Genomic DNA, 24,125 nt, shown 5'->3' on the forward strand with positions numbered 1-24,125 from the left:
TCTAGCAGCTTCCTCACTAAAATAAATAACATGCCCATTAATATCATCAACCTAGAGATCTTTAACCATTGCAATTGAAGGTTCTACTTTAATTTGTTCAGAGCGTTTAGGTGTATTAATATAACTCTTACAAACCACAATTGTAGCCTTAAGATGTTCCTTAACTCAACAGCGAAAGAAAGCTTCTCAATATAAGCAGTAGGCACAACAAGATTAGTAGTATAAGCTAGCATTTTCAGTATTAGCAATGATAGGTTCTTCAAAAGCACCTTTAATGGGTTCATGATATTTAAACCACTTCTCTTTAGGAAGATCAACATGAGCAGCAAAACATTTACAAAATGTAGCTACTATCTCAGAATCAAGTCCATATTTTGCACTAAGCTCATGAAAAACATCCGTTTCTATAAAAGACTTAATACAATCATATTCAAGATTTATACCCGACTCTTTACCTTTGTCGGCCTCCCAATCTTCAGAGTTGCGTTTAATTCTTTCAATAAGATCCCATTTAATTTCAATACTTGTTCTTGACAAAGAACCGCAGAAGAAGAATCAAACATTTCTTTATCATGAGAGAAAGCCTAGCATAAAAATTATGAACAATAATATCTCTCGAGAGCTCATGATTGGCGCATTTAAGCATAAGTCTTTAAGCCTCCCTCAAGGTTGAGCGATACTTTCTCCTTCACATGGCCAAAAAATATAGATAAAATTTTGATCACGATGAACCAAGTGCGTAGGATATTTTTTGATGGAATTCTAGCTTTATTCGGTTCCAGTCCCATGAATCAGAATGATCCAATAGCCTATACCATGCCAATGCTTTTCCCCTCCAAAGATAAAGGGAACAATTTCTTTTTAACTTCATCCCTCGACAGATCTGCAATTTTAAATAATCCACAAAGTTCATCCCCTCCATCATCGCCCAGTAGAGGTACTCTATCGGAAGAGCGCGGTTCCGGCGCATGCTGGCCTTCTCCTCGTTCGTGAGACAATCGGCGATGCCGACCACCTCCTTGTAGAGCATCGCCACGTCAGGGGACCATAAGCATATCTCGCGCAGCCGAGCGAGCTTCTCCGCATCGTCGACGACCACCTGAACAAGGATTTACGCCAGCGGAGGAGTGATCTCCATTGAGGATTGGAGATTTAGGATGGCTGGGAGATCGATTGACTAGGGTGAGAAGGGTTAGGGATTTGGGCGAGCTCGGGTTAGGGATTTGGCGAGCTCGGGTGACGGATTTCAGGAATATGAGGAAGAGACGGATCGAGAGGAGTGGTGGGAGGCGGCTAGCTCGGAGTGGTGTAGTGGAGGCGGCTGGCATACTGAATAAGGCTGTGGCGATTTGACTACTTCCCGAGGGAGGTTGACAAGTGTGCCCGAAGACGACGAGGCAAGGCACGTGTGCGGCGGGTGTGCGGGTTGTTTTCGAAAAACGTGAGGGGTTGGCCCCACGCGGCGGCACCAGGGCGCTCTACCGTTGAGGTAGCGTCAAATGTAATGTATTCTCGTGTATAGGGGCCGTATTCGAGTTGCGTTACCTTTCTTTTTTGCGCTAGAGAATTAGAGGACCAAACGTGTAATTTTCTCCCTTTCATCAAAGCCCAAAAAGCCCAAGACCAGTCCACAGCCGTTTCCGTCCAGTCCACAGTATCGTCCGTTTCGTCGTTCCTTGATTCCCTCCCGCATATTAGCCGACTCCTCATTTGTTGCAAAATCGAAATTCGAACCCCAACTTTCGCCGATCCATCGCCATGGCGTCGCCTCTCGAGTACGGTAAGCACCCCCGAAACCCTAGCCCCAACAGCCCCCAAGTGCGGGCTCTTACCGAACTCCGCTCGCCCGTGTAGCTCGCGCCGTGCTGCAGGCGCGGCTTCTCCAGGCGGCGGAAGACGGCGACCTCCCCCTCTTCAAGAGTACGTACGCGCGCTGCGGTCTACGATACTATCTCCTCTTGCCTGCTCTGTTAAACTCGCTCGGACGCTCATTTGGGGGTTTTCGCTCCGTGTCGCAGGGACGGCGAGGGCGCTGGACGGCGGGAAGGGCCGCCTGAGGGAGGCGGTGGAGGGCGCGACCGCGAGTAATTGCGGCGCCAGGGCTTTGCACGTCGCCGCCGTTCACGGGAGGATGCCCTTGTGCGCCTACTTGGTCGAGGACCTCCAGGTGAATGTCGACGCCACCGACGAGTCAGGTTGTCCCTTGTATTCCATCTCGTGCTAAGCGAAACTCTCCGTTGTCAGAAATGAATGTCTAGTCACGTTGGGAAATGCGGGTGACTGAGCTGCACTCCATCCGCACCATAGGATTTCCCCAAGTTTGTGTGCTACCTGTACCCTGTAGGTATATATAGAGTATACTTGTTGTGTTTCAGTTTTTCTGGCGATTTGATTTGGCTTATCTCATGGTATATTTTTCACTAGGCAAGTGTGCAAGTTCTGCAGGGAATTACAATTAATTAGCTTGTAATGCTGAATTTGCTACGTTGTCTTTCAGTGGTAATTTTGGTTAACTGGCAGTTGCTTTAGTGTCGGTGTATCTTACTGTAAACTGTAATGGAATGGACCAATTATTTCATGTTTCTGATCAAGGTAAGCGTTACCTGCATGCATTAGGTTGCTTGCTCGATCGAATTTAAATTATATCTGATCTGCATGATGCATGATTATGGAGAACCATTTTTCCATGTTATCATGTCTCTGCTACCATGATTTTTTTTAAAGACTGCTGCCATGATTTCATACACTAGAACTATTAAATAAGCTTTTTCCTAGATTTTAGCTTATTGGATTAAACAAAAAGACTGCACGGGTAATCTCAGCCTATAGACTTCCGTACCAGACTGACATGCCAATTTGTCAAAGCTGAATCATACGAGGATGATTGGTTATGTGCATATTGACATCTCTATCCTAGTTTTGTGTTAATATTTTAATTGCATTGTTTTGGTACTTATCCTGCTGAAATCAGTACTATGCACTTCATTTACAGAGCCTTATCAAAATAAAGTTTGTTTATGCCATGCGTCGGTGTCAAGATATTTTTCATGTATTATAGCAAAGCAAAGATGCTTTGCCGCAAAAATCTCTATTTTCACAAGCTTATTCTTTTGATGATTTTGATAGGCGAGACAGCTCTGAGTTATGCAGCTGTTAATGGAATTGTGAATATTGTGCGCTATCTTCTTGATCATGGTGCCAATCCAGATAAGTCTGGTCCTCGAAGGTGTACTCCTCTCCACATGGCAGTTGGACAAGGTCTCTATCTATTTTCTATTTCAGCTGGGACTATTTATAAATTGCTTCTTTATCTGTTTTCTCTGAGTGCGAATAATTGTGGAATAACCATTATATGTTGGAAGATAGGGAACTACCCATGTAGTAGCAAGGTTGTGCATAGTTCTTGTTTAAGGTTCACATGGTTATCCACTTATGCTTCTGCTGTTCTTGTTCTAGAGATTTCTCCATGATGAATGAGTTGGGTGGGTGAGTGATTTTGAATTATTATTTTTGTTATGTTTGTGCAAGTAAATGATGTGTTTCAGTATAAACCGAGTAGATAACATCTGAAAGTATGTACCTAAGCAGTGGTCATTCAAACTTTAAAAGTGTTACCAACTGACCATCCTGTAGTTCTAAGACTTACCAATACAAATTTATAATTGAGCTACCTTTGTCTTTATTTATTTTTTAAATTTGAGAGCAATAATTCTCGTCTGGAAATGGTTAAACCTTTGTATTCAGACCGATATCAGTTCAATTAAATTTTGTGCTTAAATTTACAATTCAGACCATGCAGGAGGAAACTATTTCCTATCAATATCAGCCATGAAAATTTGTTACTCGTCCAGAATATTTTGAACCGGTTTCTAAATCATTGCTGGGTAGTATCAGAATTCCTGTTTATTTGAGCTAAACTTGATCAGAACTTGAGCTGTATAGACAATAATTCCATTCATACTTACGGACAAAAATGATCTACTAATTTATATACCTATCAGGAAAAGAAAACAAACATATAAGTTTGATTGGAGCTACTATTTGAACCGACTCTGAACATGACACATATATGATCGATTCCTGTCATATACTTCCTTTGACCATCTGGATTTGTTAGTCCTCATTACTGTTGCAGTTATTACCAGAATTACTAGAATTTTTCAGGTTTGGTGTTATCATCTCTCTCTTGCCATTTGAGATGGTGCACATCACATTCGGACATGCAACAAGTTCTTATGTTCCTTTCACAGGCTTGAGCGATAAGATACAAGGAAGTTTATTTTTTAACTGACAGGAGCACTGCCTATTCATAAAGGGGAAATAGAACCAATATTTACATTATGGATTTGCTATATTATCATACTTGTCTATAACAGTGCCTATTGCAGGGTCTGACTTTTAGTTAAGAAAACTGTGAAATAGTGATAATACTGACCTATTTCATGACCTGTATTTTTAATTCAGGGCATTGTGAAGTAGTAAAGGTTTTGCTCTCAAAAGGAGCTGATGTCAATTGTTATTCTGACACGGGGACTCCACTGCATATTGCTGCTGTATTTGGGTTAGATGATGCTATGAAGGTTTTGTTGGACCACCATGCAGATGTAAGTCTCACTATTTTACCTTGTTTGCTCCTTGTACTTACTATGCAGATTTTGTTGGACCATCATGCAGACGTAGATCTCACAGGGAGCTCCCTATTCGTCTGCTCTATTGGGTGTTTTACTGTGTTACCTTTGGAACCGAGAGAACTTTACTGTTGTGAGGTTCTAGGTTTGAGAATAATATTAAATCAGGTTGATTGATTATATAATTACCTCAAGTTTCCAACTTGACTCTTTAGATTCATCCTGTCTTCTGTTTCGCGCCTTGTTCGTTTCTCCGTGTATGTCCATTTCCTCTAAGCTTTTATGGAAAATGTTAATTTTTCTGCAGCAGAGAAGTTAAGTTTCACTGCTTAGTGCCACTTGTGGCACGCACTCACTCAGAGCAATTCTTCTTTCATTGTTGCATCTATATTCCTACTTGTGCATTTCTTTTTTTGAAACTGTCACCAGGGGGAAGAGTTCCCCACCTCAATATGATCTCATTTCAAAGAAGAGATTGATCCTGTTTATAAGGTAAACTGGATGGAAAACCTGAACTGAGAACTTCAAAAAAGTGATTGATCGAAAACGTGTGCATAATTTTGCCACATACATTTAAGAATATAATGCACCAAGTACTGCACAATCCACTTCATTTGAACATGCTGCTGTACATCAGTTCTGTGTTGAAGTTCAATTGCTGTAACTTCGATTCTGCGTTGGAACTGAGTAGACTTGTGCAATTTAGGGTGTCAATGGATTGGATATATCTGACTGGCACAGCACGAAATCTAAATCAAATTGTCCCGGCTGTGATATTTGCTATCTGGAAAGAGAAGATCGTAAGACACACACTTAAGTTGTTTTTCTTGATTTTTAATTGTCACCTAGCACTGCCGCCAGTGCTTAGGTTGTGCATTTGTGGCGGCATATGCAGTACTCACATCATGGAGGAGGGTTGCGACTTGCAAGTGTGGCCCTGTGTTGGTAACCTAGCCCTCACATCACTCTTCTCTGTGGCTCATTGGAGGGAAGTGCTTGATAAATCGAATATATTAGCAACGAATTTGGTTTGTATTAGTTAAGTCAATGGATCTTATTCCTTAACTCTTGCATGCTTATGGTTTGACTAGTTAATGTTGTGTGGTCACTAACAGTGTGTATAGGTTTATATATTTGTATGTAGTGACTCCAAATTTGTAGCCGTGTTCTGGCAATATGGTTCTTTATGTAGTTCTGTTACTACTTACTACCACTTCCTTTGCTTGCCGCGTGTCTGCTAACTTTAATCATGTAAGGGTGCTAATTTCCTTAGTGTAATATGCCCACCTATTTGTAACCATGTTCTGCCATTTTGTTTCAATCTGTTCATATTAAGTGCGAATACCACTTTTTTTGTTCTCCACATGTGCCAACTTTCAACACGCAGAAGTGCTAATTTTCTTAACCTTCCTTGTCAGTGTAACAAAGCAGTTTGCATCGCCGATACACCTCTCATCGTTGCTCTCCGAGCTCACCGGCGGAAATGTGTGAAGCTTCTGATTAAGGTTGTTTACATTGTTCATGCAACCAACTGAAAGTTATGACAATCTTATTTAGAGGCATCTGCAACATTTCTGTGTAGGCTGGTGCTGATTTGAAGGGTCTTGGCAGTGCTGATCCCATAATAGTTGCTATAACTGAGGGTTTAACTGATTGTCTCAAGTGCTTACTAAATGCTGGCGCTGATCCCAATGTCATTGATGATGTAAGTTTTGACCTTTTCATTTAGTTACCAGTGCATGTTCTTTACATTGGAAATTGAATTGACGACTAATTCTTGTTGACATTCAGATATCTAGTAGAAGATGTTCTTGCTCACAATGCGGAAGTATTTTGTTATGATCTGCAGGGCTATTAGGACCTTAGGAACCTTGTCCTAGGAGAAGGATGCGCACTCAACCTTTGTAGTAGTAATTCCCTTGTAACTAGGCATATACCATTCAAACTGGGGCTGTTACAAGATTAGGACTCAGACTGTAATGCATTGCTGTGTCTTCATTCTGACGTGCCTTCCGGGAAAGTCCTGACAGCCACATGCCCAGGGTAGTGGTATGCACTCCCTTACATACAGCTGTCTGAGAGCTGGAACGCAGGATACAGATCCTGGAGTGATTGAACATCCGCAAAGTCTGGTGTGCTCGACCCTTGTTGGCCTTAGATGATGGACTGGAGACCTAGCATGAGTGCATGACATAGTTGAGGTGGCCGCTTTGTTGCATTTGGTGATGAATTGAGCACTTAGATGATGTATCAGTTATGTCTGCTAGACCCACCTTGACACTGCAAGTGGCTGTGAGGACAACCAAAACCTCAAGGTTAATGGGTGGCATTTAACATGCATTAGAATAGGTCAGTACTCTACTAGATGTTCCCTGCACGCACAAAGGCGGGTTCTTTAATGTTTACGATCTTCGATGCAAGATTTTAACTATGGTTTCCAGTCATGTATGAAAGGGTTTTGCGCAATAAATCCGATGACATTATTTTCATAACTTGATCTACTATTTATTTTTCATAAACTAGTGGCCAAAGGCTCAAAGGTTCACTGCACGGATCCCATGCAGACTTATCCTTCTGGATGGAAGTACTCCCTCTGTTCACAAATGTAAGATGTTTTGGCAGTTCAATTTAAACTGCCAAAATGTCTTACATTTGTGAACAGAGGGAGTAGTAATTTAAAGGCAGTATAATAAGTGAAATTTTCATTATTGCCATGTTCAGCTCTAGCCAGATGTTGTATGCTACTTATGGCTGCTATGTTAAGTTGTTACTGTGATACCGTCATGATACTGGTGGGCCCTTTCAAGTAAAATATGTCTCTGTTTATTCATAACAGTTTGGACGCCTGCCAATTGAAGTTGCTGCATCTCACAATAGCCGGGAAGACGTTGAGATCCTATTTCCAGTAACTTCTCGCATTCCATCAGTGCGTGATTGGAGCATTGATGGCATAATGGCTTACGTAAAATCAAAAGAGAAGGTACAAACTAGAACACCATTGTCATATCTAAGATTTTATTATTATTTGGTCTTAACAGTTCCTGCAGTATTCTGTAGATTCTTCAATAATCAATGTGTGCCCTGACTTGAAAGCAAGTATTTGTTGCACTAGAGCATTTCCTATTCCATTCATTCTTCAGTTATTACCCCTGAGTTCAAAAGCTGAAATTGGTTTGCTATTGCAATTGGTTTCCATGCATCTTTCTTGAAGGCAGCATTGCAATTGGTTTGCTATGAACTATGATTTAGTAAATCCATAAATTCATCGAGATTTAAGGGTCTAGTAGCAGGAATAGGAATACTATCAATTTGACTTATGCTTTCTCTAAATATATCACATTTAATTCTATTACGTTCCATAGTTGCAATTATGAGCCACCTGTCTCATTTTTTTTTGTGGGGGTCAAGCACATAACTGATCTCAAATAGATACTTGTGAAAGCTGTGAGAAATGAAATATGTAGTCATATGTTTACCTCGGATAGTTCCACATTGGGAGAGGGATGGATGGTGGATGCGGCAGTTTAGTGGTCATGGAAAAGGTGTAAACCCCTAAATGACTTTTCAATGCGTGAGGTGGCTTATTTAAAATTTAACAAATTATGTCACCTCTGGCTACCTAGTGCGTTCATCCCTGTTTCAATAATTTGAGTGGGAAGTTTGAAGTTTGCACAATAGCACTGAGATTGTGAAATATGACTGAATGTGTTCCCATTCCACGTTTATGTGGTAATTCCTAAATGGTCAAGATTTTCGGATATGGCTTCTCGGCAGAGTATCAGCATTGGGTAACACAGGTTCTTTCACTGTTTTGGAAGCAGTTGTGAATGCGTTATGTGCATGTTTGGGGTTTGGGTGGGGGTGGGCCGGTGGGGGATATGTAAAAATAAACAAGTCGTGTAGGTCAAGCTAATATTAAGTTGGCTGATTATATCTGCTACCTTCCCATATATGTCTTAACCATATGTATCTGATATACTCCAATTGTACAGGATGACCCTATTTTAAAAATGAATCCAGCTAATATGAAGATAGAAGGAAACAAAGCATACAAGAGAAAAGACTATATTACTGCAGCAAGGCTCTACACCATGGTATATTTTCCACGATGCTGTCTTATCACTCCTAGTTTACAATTGCGCGATATTTTAAGAAAAGTTATGTAGTTTCAGAAAAATCAATATTATTGTGATCTATCGGCAATTGTATGGCTTACACGCGTATTCATGGTATCAGTACAAATCGGTGGCTATTACAGGCAAATCTCACGAACTAGGACTAGGGTTCATGCGAGAGGAAGGGGAATGGGGAATGGGAGCCGGTGCCGCCGCCGTGATCCACTGGATGTTGCTTCTGGGTTGAGTGGGTGGATAAGTAGGTGACCGCCTGGGCTGGGCCGGCTCACACCCACTCTGGCCCAAACACTCTTGAGTTTGCCTTGCGAGCCCGCGCTGGCCTTGTTGCCGTGGGCGAGCCAGGCCCGTCACTGCTTGGTGGCCCAGGGGTGCTGACATCCCCCCTTTCTTGAGGCGAGGCTTGCCCCCAAGCCTCAGAAGCCGGGAACCGAGCTTGCAGCGCAGCATGGTCCTCCCAGGAATCCTCTACAGCCGCTGGGTTGGACCAGCGGACTAGGATCTGCTCCACCATAGGCCCCCGGCGTTGGCGCCAGTGGTGCTCCATGATCTTCACAGGAACCACAGGAATGTCAGAATGGACAGGAAGGTTGCTGGAAGCTGTCGTACCTGGGACAAGTGCTTTCCGGAGTTGTGAAACATGAAAGACTGGGTGGATTTGAGCTTGCTTCGGGAGTTGCAGCTTGTAAGCAACATCGTTGACACGAGCAATGATTTTGTAAGGCCCGAAGAACCGGAAGGAAAGCTTGTGACAGGCCCGTCGAGCAACCGAAGTCTGAATGTAAGGCTGCAGCTTCAGGTAGACAAAATTATCAACCTCAAAGACCCGGAATGATCTCTTGTCAGCTTGCTGCTTCATGCATTGCCTAGCACGGTTCAGGTGTTGTTGTAACAGATCCTGCACCACCGCTTGTTCATCAAGCCAGGATCGCAGAGCTGGCACTGAACAGGCGCTGGTCGCTGTTATCCCCCATTGCCGTGGTTCATGGCCGTACATGGCTCGGAAAGGTGACATGCCAATAGCAGAATGGTGCGAAGAATTGTACCAGAATTGGGCCAGAGGGATCCAGAAGCTCCAGCGACGTGGGCATGCTTGAGTGAAGCACCGCAAAAAGGTTTCAAGGCATTGGTTGACTCGCTGTGTCTGCCCGTCAGTCTGTGGGTGATTGGCGGAACTCATGCGTAGGCCCGTACCAGCGTATTTAAACAACTCTTGCCAGAAATGACTTGTAAACACCGGGTCACGGTCGGATACGATCGAACCTGGGAATCCATGCAGCCAGTAGACTTGGTTCATGTACAAGAGAGCGACCTTCGAAGCCGTGTACGGGTGTGCCAATGGAAGGAAATGGGCGAACTTGGTCAGTTTATCCACAATGACCAGAATGCAGTTGGCTCCGCCAGAAGGCGGCAGACCATCGATAAAATCCATGCTTATCATCTCCCATGACTCCTTGGGTACTGGCAAAGGCTCAAGTAGCCCTGGATAAGCAGCTCGATCCAGTTTCGCCTGTTGACAAGTCGGGCAGCATTGGACGTAGTGCTGAATGTGAGTCTTCATCTTAGGCCATGCAAATAAGCGGCGCACCCGACGCCAAGTGACTGGGAAGCCGGAGTGTCCACCGAGCGGAGTGTCATGAAACGCAGCAATGATCTGCTGCTGAATAGCTGTTGCGCCCCCGAGCCAAATCCTCCCTCGGAAACGAATGATGCCCTGTTCTAGAGTGAAGCGCCCTTTGGGATCCGGACAGATGGCCAGCTGTTCCAGTAACTTGTGTGCTTGAGGATTAGCGTTGTAGATGCTGAGGACATCTTCCATCCAACTAGGCTTGCATGAAGAGACCGTGTGAAGTTGATCCGCATGTGTGGCTCTTGATAATGCGTCAGCTGCCCCATTCTCTACCCCTTTCTTGTATTTGATAGTGTAGCGGAGTCCCAGCAGTTTGGTGAAAGCCTTTTGCTGCCACGGTGTAGTCAGCCTCTGTTCCTCCAGGTGAATGAGGCTCTTTTGATCAGTCTGGATCACGAACTCACTGTGCTGCAAATAGGGTCGCCATCGCTCAACCGCCATGACCACTGCGAGACACTCTTTTTCATATGTTGACAAACCTCTGAATTTGGGACACAAAGCTTTGCTCATATAGGCGATTGGATGCCCTTGCTGCTGCAGAACTGCCCCCACGCCGGCGTCACATGCATCTATTTCCATGATGAAGGGTTGAGAGAAGTTGGGTAATGCTAACACCGGGGCTGTGATGAGCCCTTTTTTAAGCAGCTGAAAGGACTCGTCTGTTGCCTGAGTCCATACAAACGGGGCTCCCTTTTTGAGTAGATTGAACAAGGGCCGTGCCATGATCCCAAAGTGGCGTACAAATCGACGGTAATAACCGGCCAGCCCGAGGAATCGTCGCACTTCTTTAGCATCAGTTGGTGTAGGCCACTCCTCGACGGCTTGGATCTTGCTAGGATCTGTGGCAGCCCCCTCCTCACTGATGACGTGCCCCAAATAAGACAACCTCTGCTGGCCAAAGCAACATTTTGAAGCCTTGAGCTTCCACTGGTCTCGCTGCAAGAGGCGAAAAACCTGCTTAAGATGCTCTGTATGATCCTCCAAAGTGCGGCTGAAGACTAGGATGTCGTCAAAAAACAGCAGAACACACTTGCGGAGCAGAGGATGCATAGTATTAGTCATGGCCCCATTGAAAGTGGACGGGCCTCCTGCTAGACCCATTGAGAGTACCAAGAATTCAAAATGTCCCGAGTGGGTTTGGAAGGCAGTCTTGTACTCGTCGCCCTCGGCGATTCTGATTTGGTAATATCCTGCTCGGAGATCGAGTTTGGAGAACCACACTGCTCCGTGAAGTTCATCAAGTAACTCTTCAATCACTGGAACTGGGAATCTAGCGACGGATGTCATGGCATTGAGGTGACTATAATCAATACACAAACGCCACATGCCATCCTTCTTCTTAACCAAGATAACTGGTGATGCAAACGGGCTAGAGCTGCGTCTGGTAACCCCCTGCCTGAGCAACTCAGCCACTTGCTCCTCAATCTCAGTCTTGTGCTCTGGCTTGTGACGATACGGCCGGATATTGACAGGTTGAGCACCGGGTACTAGAGGAATATGATGATCACAGCTGCGCTTTGGTGGTAGCCCTGTCGGTTCGCCAAAAACATCTGAATACTGCTCCAGCACAGCACAGACACACTCAAGGGTGACCTCTTGCTCCTCTCCCGTCCCCACAGTCACTTGGTAAAGCTGAACCATATGCGAAACAGCCCCTTGACGACATAAACTGCCCGGTTGCATGCTGTTAATGACTTAACAGGAAGGTGTAGATGGGTGCCCATGAAGGTGGACAGTGCCCGCAGCCTCTGGAATGGAGATATGCTTGCCCTTCCAGTCCACCGTCATCGGGCTGTGCTCCTCAAGCCAGTCCATTCCCAGGATTGCGTCATACATCCCCAGCGAAAGAACTTTGAAGTCTGTGGTGAATTCATGACCTTGCGAAGCCCACTTGCAATCAGGAATAGATGCTACACACTGTAATTCGCCGCCGCCAGCAACCTTGACACGCCAAGCATGGGTCAACGGAGCGACCCCTGTCAGTTGGGTGGCCAGTTGAGCGTCGACAAACGATGTAGAGCTGCCGGAATCCACCAACATGAGGATCTCGTGCCCCTGCAGCCACGCGTGGAGCTGAAACGCCTTGGGTGACTTGTCGCCAGTGAGTGCGTGCTTGGAGATGGCCATCACGGCCTCTGGCGACGGCTGCTACTCTCCATCGAAGACGGAGTCGAGGCCGAAGAGTTCCAGGAGCTCCTCCACTACGTGCAGCTGCACCGTGGCAGGACACGTATGATCGTGGCCCCACCGCTCGCCGCACTTGAAGCAGAGGCCGCGGGCGTGGCGGTATTCATGGAGAGCCTTCACTTTGTTGTTGTCCGCGCGAGCGCCCTCGATGCCGCGTCTGTCACTGGCCGCTGGCGTTGGTGCGACTGGCTGCGGTGGAGGCCCCGGCAACAGCAGCGCCTCGGAGCGTTGCCCCGTGTCCAGCGAGCGCGACGCTGGCGGGTGCGGAAGTGGATGCTGCACACCCCCAGCCACTTCCTCCTGAAGCAGCGCGAGGGAACAGGCGGTGTCCAGATCGGGTGGTCGCTGTACCAGCACCACCGCCCGGATGTCGGCACGGAGTCCCTCCACAAAGCGAGTAAGGTAATAGTAAGGGTGAATTGCATCAGAATAAGAGGCCAAATGATTAATAATAAGTTGGAATTGCTCAATATAGTCAGCCACAGTAGATGTCTGCTTAACGGTGTAAAATTGACGAATGAGCAACTGGCGGCGATCGTGCCCGAAACGAGTGCATAAGAGGTTAGAGAATGACTCCCAGTCGAAGCCTGCAAGCTTCTTTTGGATCAATTGCAGCCATATGGCGGCCGATCCCGAGAAATTCAAGGATGCCATGGGTACCCAGAACGAGGAGTGGATGTTAAACATAGAGGAGTACTGTTCACAGAGAGTTTTCCAGAGTTTGGGGTTCTTGCCCGTGAATTTTGGAAAACAAATGGAAGGGTGTGCCTGTCCCAAGCCCGCGAGGAGCTGGCTGGCATGAGAGAATGGCGAAGCAGCGGGAATCAGGGATGGGGATGCGGGGAACTGACCTATGCTCGGGAGGGGCACCGGCGTCATGGCCGGCGCCGACTCCCGGTGGAGGAATGCGTCGCTGTGGTCATCAGACCCGTGGGGCAGCTCCTGCGCGTTGATACCGGAGCCGAGGAGGCTCCCGGCCGCTGCGAGGGAGGGGGCGGGGGCCGACGCCCCGATCGCTGCCACACCAGGCGCCGCCGCCGCAGCCGCGCGCCCTTGCTGAAGATCGGCCACCGCAGTGCTCAGATCCGCCACACGACGCTCCAGATCAGGCCGCCACGCGAGGAGATCGTTGACCTTGGCGGTGTTGGCATGCACAGCCGCTGTGTTGTTGCGCAGCTCGACGCGGAACTCGTCCATAGAGGACGTGAGCTTGTCCATGTACTCCTTCATGGTGGGATCCATGGCCTCGATCTGCAGCCGAGCTTGATGAAGACGGCGGGTCTCGACGAATTGCGCCAGATCGCGCGCGGAGGAAGAGTGGTGGCTGGTCTCTGATACCAGATGTTAGGAGCAGGATAGGTTCTGTGTATTACAGCGGAGAATCACTCTCAGAGTACAAATCGGTGGCTATTACAGGCAAATCTCATGAACTGGAACTAGGGTTCATGCGAGAGGAAGGGGAATGGGAAATGGGAGCCGGTGCCGCCGCCGTGATCCACTGGATGCCGCTTCTGGGTTGAGTGGGTGGATAAGTAGGTGACCGCCTGGGCTGGGCCGGCTCACACCCACTCTGGCCCAAACACTCTTGAGTTGGCCTTGCGAGCCCGCGCTGGCCTTGTTGCCGTGGGCGAGCCAGGCCCGTCACTGCCTGGTGGCCCAGGGGTGCTGACATTATGGAAAGCCATTGTGCTGACATTATGGAAAGCCATTGTCATCGTGATTAGAGGAAAAGCCTTTCCTGCCACTTAAACTTTGTGCAATCTAGCTGTCAGTATTCCATACTTCCTGTTGTTGTTGGTGCTGCTGCTGCTGATTTAGGTGTTGTTGCCTTAGTGTCAGTACTGTCAATTAAAAAGCAGGTTGCCCTAAACTTTTACCTTCTCTTTTCTTTGCTTAAAAGGAGAAAAAAGGTAGTCATTTGTTGTGGCTTTGTACTATCTTCAGAATGCGGTGAACTTGAATGATTGTAAATTATCCCAGGGTTTGTTGGACCCCCTCTCGGATGTTTCTCCCCGATCTGCTGACGAGTTATACGGTGCCATGCCATATGCTAAATTGCCATTTTGAATTTAGGTAGGTTAGAAAGGCTCTAATTTGGATGGCTTATAGTCTTAACAAAGTAAAATCTGCATCCTATCCAATCTGTATGTCGGTTTATCAGACAATTCATGCACAGCTTACCACTTGGCCCTTTCAAAAAAGTTTTGCCAGTTTCATTCTACTCATACAGCTGCCCCTGACGAATTTTTGTTTAAGTGGTACCAGTTAGCAAAAGTGATAACTACTGGTTTGATTTGTTGGTGTAGGCAGAAGGTGACTACCCAGAGAATGTAACATTGATTTCAAATAGAAGCGTTTGCTGGCTTAACATGGGTGAAGGAGACAAAGCTTTGCGGGACGCTCAAATTTGCAGGGCACTGCGTCGTGACTGGCCAAAGGCCTGCTTCCGGGAAGGGGCTGCTCAAATACTGTTAAAGGTTTTTTTTCTTTCTTTAATTGGCTTTCACAGCTGTATTTTCTTCAAAAAAATCTTTCTTCATGATGCTGTGGTCCTTCTGTCTTCAGGACTATGAAAAGGCATGTGATGCATTCCTTGATGGCCTCAAATTAGACCCAGGGAACAGTGAGATTGAGAACGCCTTAAGGTAGCCTACTCCTCCCCGTCCATTGAAGTCTTAGTTTGGAAGGACAAAATTCACTAGATTCGGTGCGGCACAATAATTCAATCAAATACTAGTACATATCATCTGTAGCTGTCATATGGAAACACATCAATTGACTTGCTGGTGACTTATTTTATCTGCAAAGAACATCTAGCCAGTAGTTTGTAGATGATTTTATTTCCTGTCATTTGGGACGTGAGATGTTTCTCAGAACTCCTAGGGAAGCTGAACCGAACCATCTACTATGAAACTCCTGTATGATAAATAGTGCTTGAATACGCAAGAGCATTATCTAAACACGCACCATGCATATGCTATAAGCTTTTGTATACGCTGTAATTGTCGGAATATGGTTTTTCAGGGAGGCTTTACATTCCCTGGTGGTAGCACATGCTGTCAAGAAGGGCCACTGAAGTGTCATCTGCCCCAAGAAAGGAAAACTTCTACGATGTTAAAAGAAATTAACTGGCCTCGACAAGCAGATTATGTGATTTGATCACTCTGCAATGCGCTGTGGACTCCAATGTAAGAATATAAAAGTTGAGCGCTTAAAATCAGTATTGCACCAAGAGCGTTGTCCACGGCTTCACATCTTCTCATGTCAGATGAGGCCGAGCAGTTTGGGCAAGCTTGGGAGTTCCCTGCATAACGAAACAATTACTGAAATCTATTGTCTTCACACTCAACCATTTAATCTCGTCCAGAGGTTGGTAGATGTGATGGCATGAAAAAAGCAAGACCTGACCAACTGGTCGCTGCATCTGTTTGTCTCTGTTTAGAAAAAAAACATTGAAGCCAGTCTCTTATAATAGTCTCTCGCTATCTAGCTCGCTGGGCGCTGGCGATGGCCGTGGTTATGTGCATTTGATGCCCACGTACGGCCTCTTCTTTTTTGTAGGGAGGGGACTCCTCTGTTTGGAAACCTAGGAATAGGGGAAATGCCGAGTAAGGGGTAAGGATGTAGCGTACTCCCTCCGTTCCAAATTACTCGTCGTGGTTTTAGTTCAAATTTGAACTAAAACCATGACGAGTAATTTGGAACAGAGGGAGTATATGTCTGCAAAGTTTCATGATGAAATATCCTTTTTTTTAGGTAGACGAAATACCTTGAATTGCAAGCTGCACCAAAGAACAAGACCGTGGACTTTAAGAGTGAACGATGAACAGTATATGTGCTAAAAAGCCATATATTTGTTTTCTGTAGCTCTTATTTTAACGTATTGCATCAACATATTACTATAGAGCATCAAGATGGGAAGTGAGGAACAGCAGCTAGGACCTAGCCGCGTCCCTTTGGTCCAAGTTTTTGAACCGGAATATCCAAAGAGAAAACTTGCACGATGTTCTTTGTGGAGATTTTAGCAGGAACACTATCATCTCTGAAGATGAGAGAGTTGCGCGTTAAGGGTGCTAGGGTTCGACGCAAATTGCCTTCTGTGCGTGAGAGGAGAGGAGCAGAGATAGGGTTCATTGAGCAAATGGGTAGGATGCAAATCTGGAATCTTGAGGGTACCCTTTGACTCTCCTTAGTTCGACTAAATGAACTAAAATTTCAAAATCCACATTATGTTTTAAATTTTAATTCATTTAATTTAATTAAGTAGGGTCGGAGGGTATGTGTTCCAAATTTACATGCCTACAAATTAGGAAATTTCACCCCAACTCGTTCACTGCCACGTCATCTAACAGGTCACAACCCAATCAGGCAGTCAGCATAATGAGTCAAAGGGGTTGTTTGGTTGGTGCCCATGCCAGCCCTACCAAAACGAGGGTTTGCCCAAAAAAATTGGCACAAGATTTTATCGCCAGGGTTTCGCCCATAGGTTGCAGCAAAATCTCAAGGGGTGACCAAATAATCGGCGCGGTCCAAACACTTACCAACCCATCGGTGAATGACTAAAAAATTGCCCGGGCAGCTCTAGGCGCCCATCCAGACAGCCCCAAAACAACTATGGATGTGACTCATCACAGGGGATTTTTTTTTGCGGGTGAAAGAAAGATTTTATTTCATCAATCAGGACATAAGTCATTCTTACAAATATCAGGGATGTCTCCTAGTCCCGAACCAACCACACCACAGTGCGACCTTCTGTCCGTCCAAAGGAGGCCAGATAATGGCTTGCCCATTCTGTTCCCTATGAACATGAGATAGCTTGAACATCCTCCCTTCCCTCAAAAGCCTTTGAATTTTATCAACCAACATGGTATAGCAAGACCGGTCCATGTTCGGACCATTAATCATCACAGAGGATTTCATGAGTGAAAACTATGGGGCTACTTGGTTGGTGCCCATGCCAGCCCTACAAAAACGTGAGCTTGCCAAAATTTTGGCATAAGATTTTGCCGCCAGGGTTTCACCCACATGTTGTAGCAGAATCTCAAGAGATGACCAAATAATTGGCAGGGAAATGAAAAGTTAGGGGGACGTTTGGATTACGCCCAGGATGGCCACGCCAAATCAGGGCGAGCCAAAATTTTGACGAAGGAATCGACCGCCCGCGCTTCGTCCACGCGTGGGCATGATATCTGAACCAGACGACCATTGGCGTGGAAGGGGAAGCTAGGCTTTAATCCAAACGCTCACCCATGCAGTCAGTCAACGCCAAGATTTTGGAGTGGTAATCGTCGGCCACCATCTAAACGGCCCTTCCAAACACCTACCAACCCATCGGTCAATGACCAAAAAATTGGCAGGGCAGCTCTGGGTCCCATCCAAACAGCCCCAAAACCACTATGGATGTGATTCATCACAGAGGATTTCATTAGGAGTGAAAACTTATTTTTTTTTCTTTTTAGAATTAGGAGTCGAAGGGCCCAGGCCACTGTTCTTAAAAAAAAAGGGGGGCCCAGGGTCCAGACGTGACTAGCCCAACCCAGCCCAGCGCATCCAGACGGGTTAGAACTTAGAAGCCGTTAGTTCCGTCTGTCCACGGCGTCAGCCACGCCCAGCCCCAAATTCCAAAACCCTCGCCTGGTTCGCTGGTTTTCACTCGAAGGACGACAATGATGGCGGCGCAGCCGACGGCTAACCCGGGGGTCCGCCTCGGCTGGAAGGCCCCCGGCGCTCTAGCATCCCCGCCGCGCCTGGCTCTGTCTCGCTCCGCCGCGGCCCCGCTCGCGTCACACAGGTTGTCCCCGACTCCCTGGTCTCTCTGAGTACATTTTTGTACTGTATAGTAATCGATTTGTGGACTACCAAAATCGGAACAGTCTGATGAGAGTATTTATGTGCGAATTTCGGTTGAGATTCCAGGATTTGTTCGGCCATTGGATACTAGTCAGTGAGACAGTGAGATTGGGTCATTTGGGTCATTGGGTGGATAGTGAATAGAAGGTCAGCGAGAATTGGATTCCCCCCGGGCAGAAAAGAACAGAACCGGATTAGTTATTTGCTCTAGTTCTAGACTTGGACCTCAGAATAGTTAGTGTATTTTGGTTTGAGTGTTAAATTAAGGATAGTGGCGGTGTGTTTGCTCTTACTTTAGTTGGCACCAAACATGTGGAGGGCTGTTTGGCTGTAAAACTATTCCAGTGTGATGGTTGCCCTTTTGTTGTTGTTATTAAGGAAGCATATTTTATACTAGCAACTTATCAAATAGGAGGCACCAGACAATGTGGTGGGTGGACCGAGTCTGCATTTGAGCTATAATTAGTCAAATCTTTGCAAATCCTTTGTTTCTAGTAATAGAATCGGAAGCTATGAAGCCTCTTTCTCAAGGAAAATAAATAAATAAGTGGTACCAGTAGGCAGCGCCAACGTGTTTCCTGAGCCACACACATCTTGGTAGGTACTCAAGAAGGTTCCATTGCAGTGTTATGGTTTGCACTTGTTTTACTCAAGAGGCTGTGTTTATAATATGTTTCATTTGTCCTACAATATACACAGCTTCCCATCTTGATTATTCAGGATTGTCATCCTTCTGTAATGTGCAGTTTTCCTTCCATTGTTAGAACTGGACATGGGTTTTAGCTTTCATTTTTGCACACTGGTTTCAGCTTGTCTATTCTGCCTAATATTCTGCTCTACTTCCAAAAGCAACACACTAATGCCAAAAAGTGCTTGTACAGGGTTGGCAGAGGAAAGTTTTCAGCTGCGGCCATCACTACTGATGATTATCTTCCAATGCGAAGTACTGAAGTGAAAAATCGGTGACTTTTCTCTCTCTAAAAGAAAGCCTTGGTTTCTTGTTTTATTCATTTCATCATAGGCTGCTTGTACTTTTTGGTTGATGCCATTGAACAAGCTTTTAAGTTTGCGTATACCGTAAAGCTAACAACAGTGAACCCCGGATTGTACGGACTCAGTTAATATGTTGTCCCCCTCCTATTTCTCTGCTGCCTCACTTCAAAATTTAGAATGTCTTGGGCAACTTCTTGCAATGGTCAGTATCTGTAAATTTTGCTATCGCCGTTCATTGAGTTAGGTCAAACAAGAAACATATTCTTACTTAAACTGATGGAGATTACGTCAATTTTGGCCCATTTTTTATGGCATGGTACTATGGCAGCCTGGATACAGTCTTGAGGGCCAGATGCTTTACTGGTACACCAATTGATGATCATGTTTGCTCCCTGCTGTTTTCTGTTGCATGGGAGGAATATGACAACTCCCCAAAGCTACCGAGAAGTAGAAATGTGAAGTTAAATTTATTGTCTCAGAGACAAGGGATGAAAACATACTGGGAGAAGATGTCTACAAAGTCAAAGTTATTGTGTTTGTGTGATCAATCCTGTTTCAACCGTCACTCGATTTATTGTTGTAACATCAGGGCCCACTGGCATAACTATTATCTTCTGCAGTTTGTACCTTTTGCTAAATTGCCACATGTAGTTATGTACCATTTCTCTAGTGAATTACAATAAGTCCAGGTCTAGCCCCTGAATTATTGTTTCTTAACTTCTTATTATCTTCCTTTATTAAGCCAGTTCTGTAAAACTAACCTAGTTTTTGTGAATTATCTATCTCTCGTCTTGATTATCTAGTCAATTGTTGTAGATAGGAGAGTCTAAACTAAGCATATTATATGCTTGGTTCATTCTGCTAAACAAATGATGCTTGTACAATCCTAGTGAATGGGTAACTGAGCGATTTAGTTGCTTAGTACACATGACTAACATGGACCATCCTGTCTGCACACAAGTATTGGACGGCTTTGATACATGTCTGCTGCTTATATCTGATCTTTCCCTGTCTGCAGGACATCAGTAGATGGAATCAAAAGTCTCAGACTAATCACAGCGGTCAAAACCCCCTATTTGCCAGATGGAAGATTTGATCTTGAAGCATATGATTCTTTGATAAACACGCAAATAAACGGGGGCGCCGAAGGTGTAATTGTTGGTGGAACAACAGGAGAAGGTCATCTTATGAGCTGGGATGAACACATCATGCTCATCGGGCACACTGTTAACTGCTTTGGAACTAACATTAAAGTGATAGGCAACACGGGAAGTAACTCAACTAGAGAAGCGATTCACGCTTCAGAGCAGGGATTTGCTGTTGGCATGCATGCAGCTCTCCATGTCAATCCTTACTATGGGAAGACCTCAACTGCAGGACTGATCTCTCATTTCGACGAAGTCCTCCCGATGGGTCCAACAATCATTTACAATGTGCCATCCAGGACTGGTCAGGACATACCTCCTGCAGTCATTGAGGCACTCTCAAGTTATCCAAACATGGCAGGAGTGAAAGAATGTGTTGGACATGAACGAGTGAAGTGCTACACAGACAAAGGTATAACAATATGGAGTGGCAATGATGACGAATGCCATGATTCAAGGTGGAAGTATGGTGCTACTGGAGTCATTTCTGTGACTAGCAACCTTGTTCCTGGTCTCATGCGCAGTCTCATGTTTGAAGGGGAGAATGCGGCCCTAAATGAGAAGCTACTGCCTCTGATGAAATGGTTATTTTCTGAGCCTAATCCGATTGGTCTCAACACTGCCCTGGCTCAGCTCGGTGTAGTGAGGCCTGTTTTCAGGAGACCGTATGCCCCTCTCTCTCTTGAAAAGAGGACCGAGTTTGTCCGGATTGTTGAAGCAATCGGGCGGGAGAACTTTGTGGGACAGAAAGAGGTGCGGGTTCTGGATGATGATGATTTTGTGTTGATCAGTAGGTATTAAATAAGTGAGTTCATTGTGCGCTATGTACGTTACGAACAGCGGCGGTTCTCCTTTTAGACATTTCATCAGTTGTTCAACAGCCATATGTTTTATCTTTTCTGTGATTGGAAGTTAACTTGGAACCCTGTGGGGTTTCTTTGCACCCTATAATGCCAGTTCTAGTGAGAAATGAGGATAAGCTAAGAGATGTACAGCTCTCTTGTGATCAATCCATAAATAGTATTCCTTCTAGCTCTAGCTTACTACAAATCATATAGTATTATAAGTGTCTTATTTATGCTGATCAAGCCATGAAGTCCTGTAATGCTGTTTAATCACACATAGTATATATATACAACTAGTCTGTTTTCTCCTCTTCTTCCTTGTCTGCAGAGTTGCTCTTGGTGATGGAGGAGACGACCGAGAGCGGCACCTGCTTGGCCCACCGCTTGATGTCGTTCACCCTCTTGCCGGCCTTCCTCCCCTTGCCGTGTGGCCTCCCCGCGCCGCTCTGCCGGTCCTTGGTGATGGCGATGGCGAGGTCGTTGGGGAACAGCGAGCGCCAGTAGAAAGCATGCAGGAGCGTCGACACGAGCAGCAGCGACACCATGGTCGTCGACATGAGGGAGAGGCTCAGCGCCAGGGCTCTGCTCGTGAAGCACGGCACGGCCTCGGCGTACTTGACGGTGGCCAGCGACGCCGTCGTCATGGGGAACGTGTACGACCACCACGCGATGGAGAACCTGTTCGTCGTCATGGCGAATGATCATCGAGTTCATCGGCGGGATTGAATCGAAAGGTGGTACAAGACTAGAAGTGGTGCTCACCGGAAGCCACGGAAGAAGTTGATGCGCACGACGAGGGACATGTAGAGGAAGAGCGCCATGAAGAAGAAGGTGCGCGCGACGGCGTCGAAGCTGCCGTAGATGGCCGCCCAGGCGAGGCTGGCGGCGGACGGCGTGGCGATGAACATGGAGTAGACAGGGTGCAGCTCCATGGGCAGCGCCTCGTTGGTGGGCAGCCGCTGGTAGAGCGTGACGAAGACGACGATGTAGTGGGAGACGCCGATGGCCCACAGGAACTTGCCGGCCTCCTCCCACCCGACCCTCGCCGCCAGGATGGCGCCCACGAAGTTGCCCACCACGGAGAGGTGCGACGACGGGTTGGCCACCTTGCACAGCCTCCGCTTGCCGCCCGACAGCCACTGCCCGTAGATCTTGAGCTCCAGCGCGAACAGCGGCGCCACGAACGCGCACCACACGGCCGGGTGCAGCCTCGCCGGCGCGAAGGCGCGGGGGAGGCCGATGGCGAGGAACATGGCGGCGATGGACGGCGTGAAGAAGAAGTTGACGCGCACCGGGTGGAAGAACTCGCGCCGGATGGCCTCGAAGTAGAAGACGCACTTGAGCGCGTAGGTGACGGACGTGGCCACCAGCACCGCCGTCGCCAGCAGCCACACGGCGACGTTGATCATCGGCGTCACCCGGAGGAACCCCATCGCCGGGCTCGCCGCCAGCGCGCCCCACAGGATGGCCTGGCTGCCGAGCCCCAGGCAGACCCCGAAGCAGCCGATCGGGAACCGCAGCAGGAACGGCCACACCTCGTCCTTGGGCAGCAGGATGTCCTCGTAGTCCTACGTGCAAACAGTTCAGTCAGTATGATTCTTGCAGCTTCATGGTGATCGGCAAGGACAAGATGGATGGATGACTTACGCGGACTTCGTCGAGCTCGGGGCCGCGGAGCGCGGCGAAGTAGCGGCCGGCAGGGACGCTCTTGTTGAGAGGGTCCACGTCGGCGGGCCTGCCGGCGGGCTGGCCCTCGGCGTGGTCCAGGTCGACGCCGTCGAGCTCCTCCTTGATCCTCGACGGCAGCATGGAGTTCTGCTTGCTGAGCGTGGACTTGGTCCGGAACATGCTGAAGTCGCCGCCCCTGCGCGCGGCGCCGTCCGGGCCGAGGCCGCCGCTGTGGTTGAGCACGCCGAGGCTCTTGCCGCTGCGCGGGAGCGCGCGCTGCCCGGGCCTGCCGCCGTTCCTCCCGCCTCTGTCCATGCCCATCACCGCGACGCCGCTGCCCAGGGACACCTGCCGGCTGAAGGCCCTCTGCGCCGGCGGCGGCCTCCGGTCGCTCCGGAGGTTGAGCGGCCCGCTCATGGACGTCTGCCTCGGCTCCTCGGGCTGCTGCGCCGCCGCCCGGATGTCCACTGCCGCGTGCTGGCCATTGCCCGCCCCCGCCCCCGCCCCCGCCCCCGCCGCCGCCGACGATGGCTCCGCTCCCGACATCCCGCAGCTAGCTACTGGATGGCAGCAAGAACTCAGGTGCTCGAAATGTTGGCGGCGTCGCCGTCCAGCGCCGATATAAAAACTCCGCTCCGGGCCACGAGGATGTCAACGTGAGCCGTGAGCGGGTGCTTTCACGTGTGCCGTCGCCGCGATCATGCATGCACACGGAGAGGCCATTGTTGTCCAAGTGGTTGGCCGATGCCGAGGACACCATGGATCACTGCCAGCCATGCCTTTTGCACCAAAGGGGGGATGCCCATGGCGAGGTCACGGGCACTGGCATCCACTGGGTGTGCTCTGCCGTTACCGTCGCGCCGGTCACAAATCGGCGAAAAAGCTCGGAGGTTTTGTAGCCACGACGATGCGTGAAAAGCAGGGGGCCGGTCGAGGAGCCCTGCCTAGTGTGTTCGGGGCTGGCATTTCGGCAAAAGCTCACGTGTAGGTACCCAGCAACCACGCACGAACCCCCTTGGCATGTGATCTCAGAACCAGAAAACCAC

General features: G+C 47.5%; 3 protein-coding genes across 3 annotated transcripts; 2 read left to right on the forward strand and 1 right to left on the reverse strand.

The window, feature by feature from the left end:
* Positions 1–1,664: 1,664 nt before the first annotated feature.
* LOC123054119 (ankyrin-1-like) lies at positions 1,665–16,040 on the forward strand. Its single transcript, NM_001427956.1, has 12 exons — positions 1,665–1,780; positions 1,855–1,920; positions 2,019–2,195; positions 3,127–3,258; positions 4,465–4,604; positions 6,047–6,133; positions 6,211–6,333; positions 7,465–7,608; positions 8,621–8,722; positions 14,885–15,055; positions 15,144–15,223; positions 15,603–16,040. Exons 1-12 carry the CDS (start codon positions 1,759–1,761, stop codon positions 15,652–15,654), a joined length of 1,296 nt encoding a protein of 431 aa, NP_001414885.1. The 5' UTR covers positions 1,665–1,758; the 3' UTR covers positions 15,655–16,040.
* Positions 16,041–18,183: 2,143 nt separating this feature from the next.
* Positions 18,184–21,597, forward strand: LOC543218 (4-hydroxy-tetrahydrodipicolinate synthase 2, chloroplastic-like). Its single transcript, NM_001427955.1, has 3 exons — positions 18,184–18,369; positions 19,310–19,390; positions 20,440–21,597. Exons 1-3 carry the CDS (start codon positions 18,245–18,247, stop codon positions 21,365–21,367), a joined length of 1,134 nt encoding a protein of 377 aa, NP_001414884.1. The 5' UTR covers positions 18,184–18,244; the 3' UTR covers positions 21,368–21,597.
* On the reverse strand, positions 21,570–24,014 carry LOC123054121 (guard cell S-type anion channel SLAC1). Its single transcript, XM_044477813.1, has 3 exons — positions 23,059–24,014; positions 22,174–22,979; positions 21,570–22,089 (listed from the first exon to the last, which is right to left on the reverse strand). Exons 1-3 carry the CDS (start codon positions 23,623–23,625, stop codon positions 21,705–21,707), a joined length of 1,758 nt encoding a protein of 585 aa, XP_044333748.1. The 5' UTR covers positions 23,626–24,014; the 3' UTR covers positions 21,570–21,704.
* Between the last annotated feature and the right edge of the window lie 111 nt (positions 24,015–24,125).

This window comes from Triticum aestivum, chromosome 2D (assembly GCF_018294505.1).
Source record: "Triticum aestivum cultivar Chinese Spring chromosome 2D, IWGSC CS RefSeq v2.1, whole genome shotgun sequence".
NCBI classification, from domain to species: Eukaryota; Viridiplantae; Streptophyta; class Magnoliopsida; order Poales; family Poaceae; genus Triticum; species Triticum aestivum.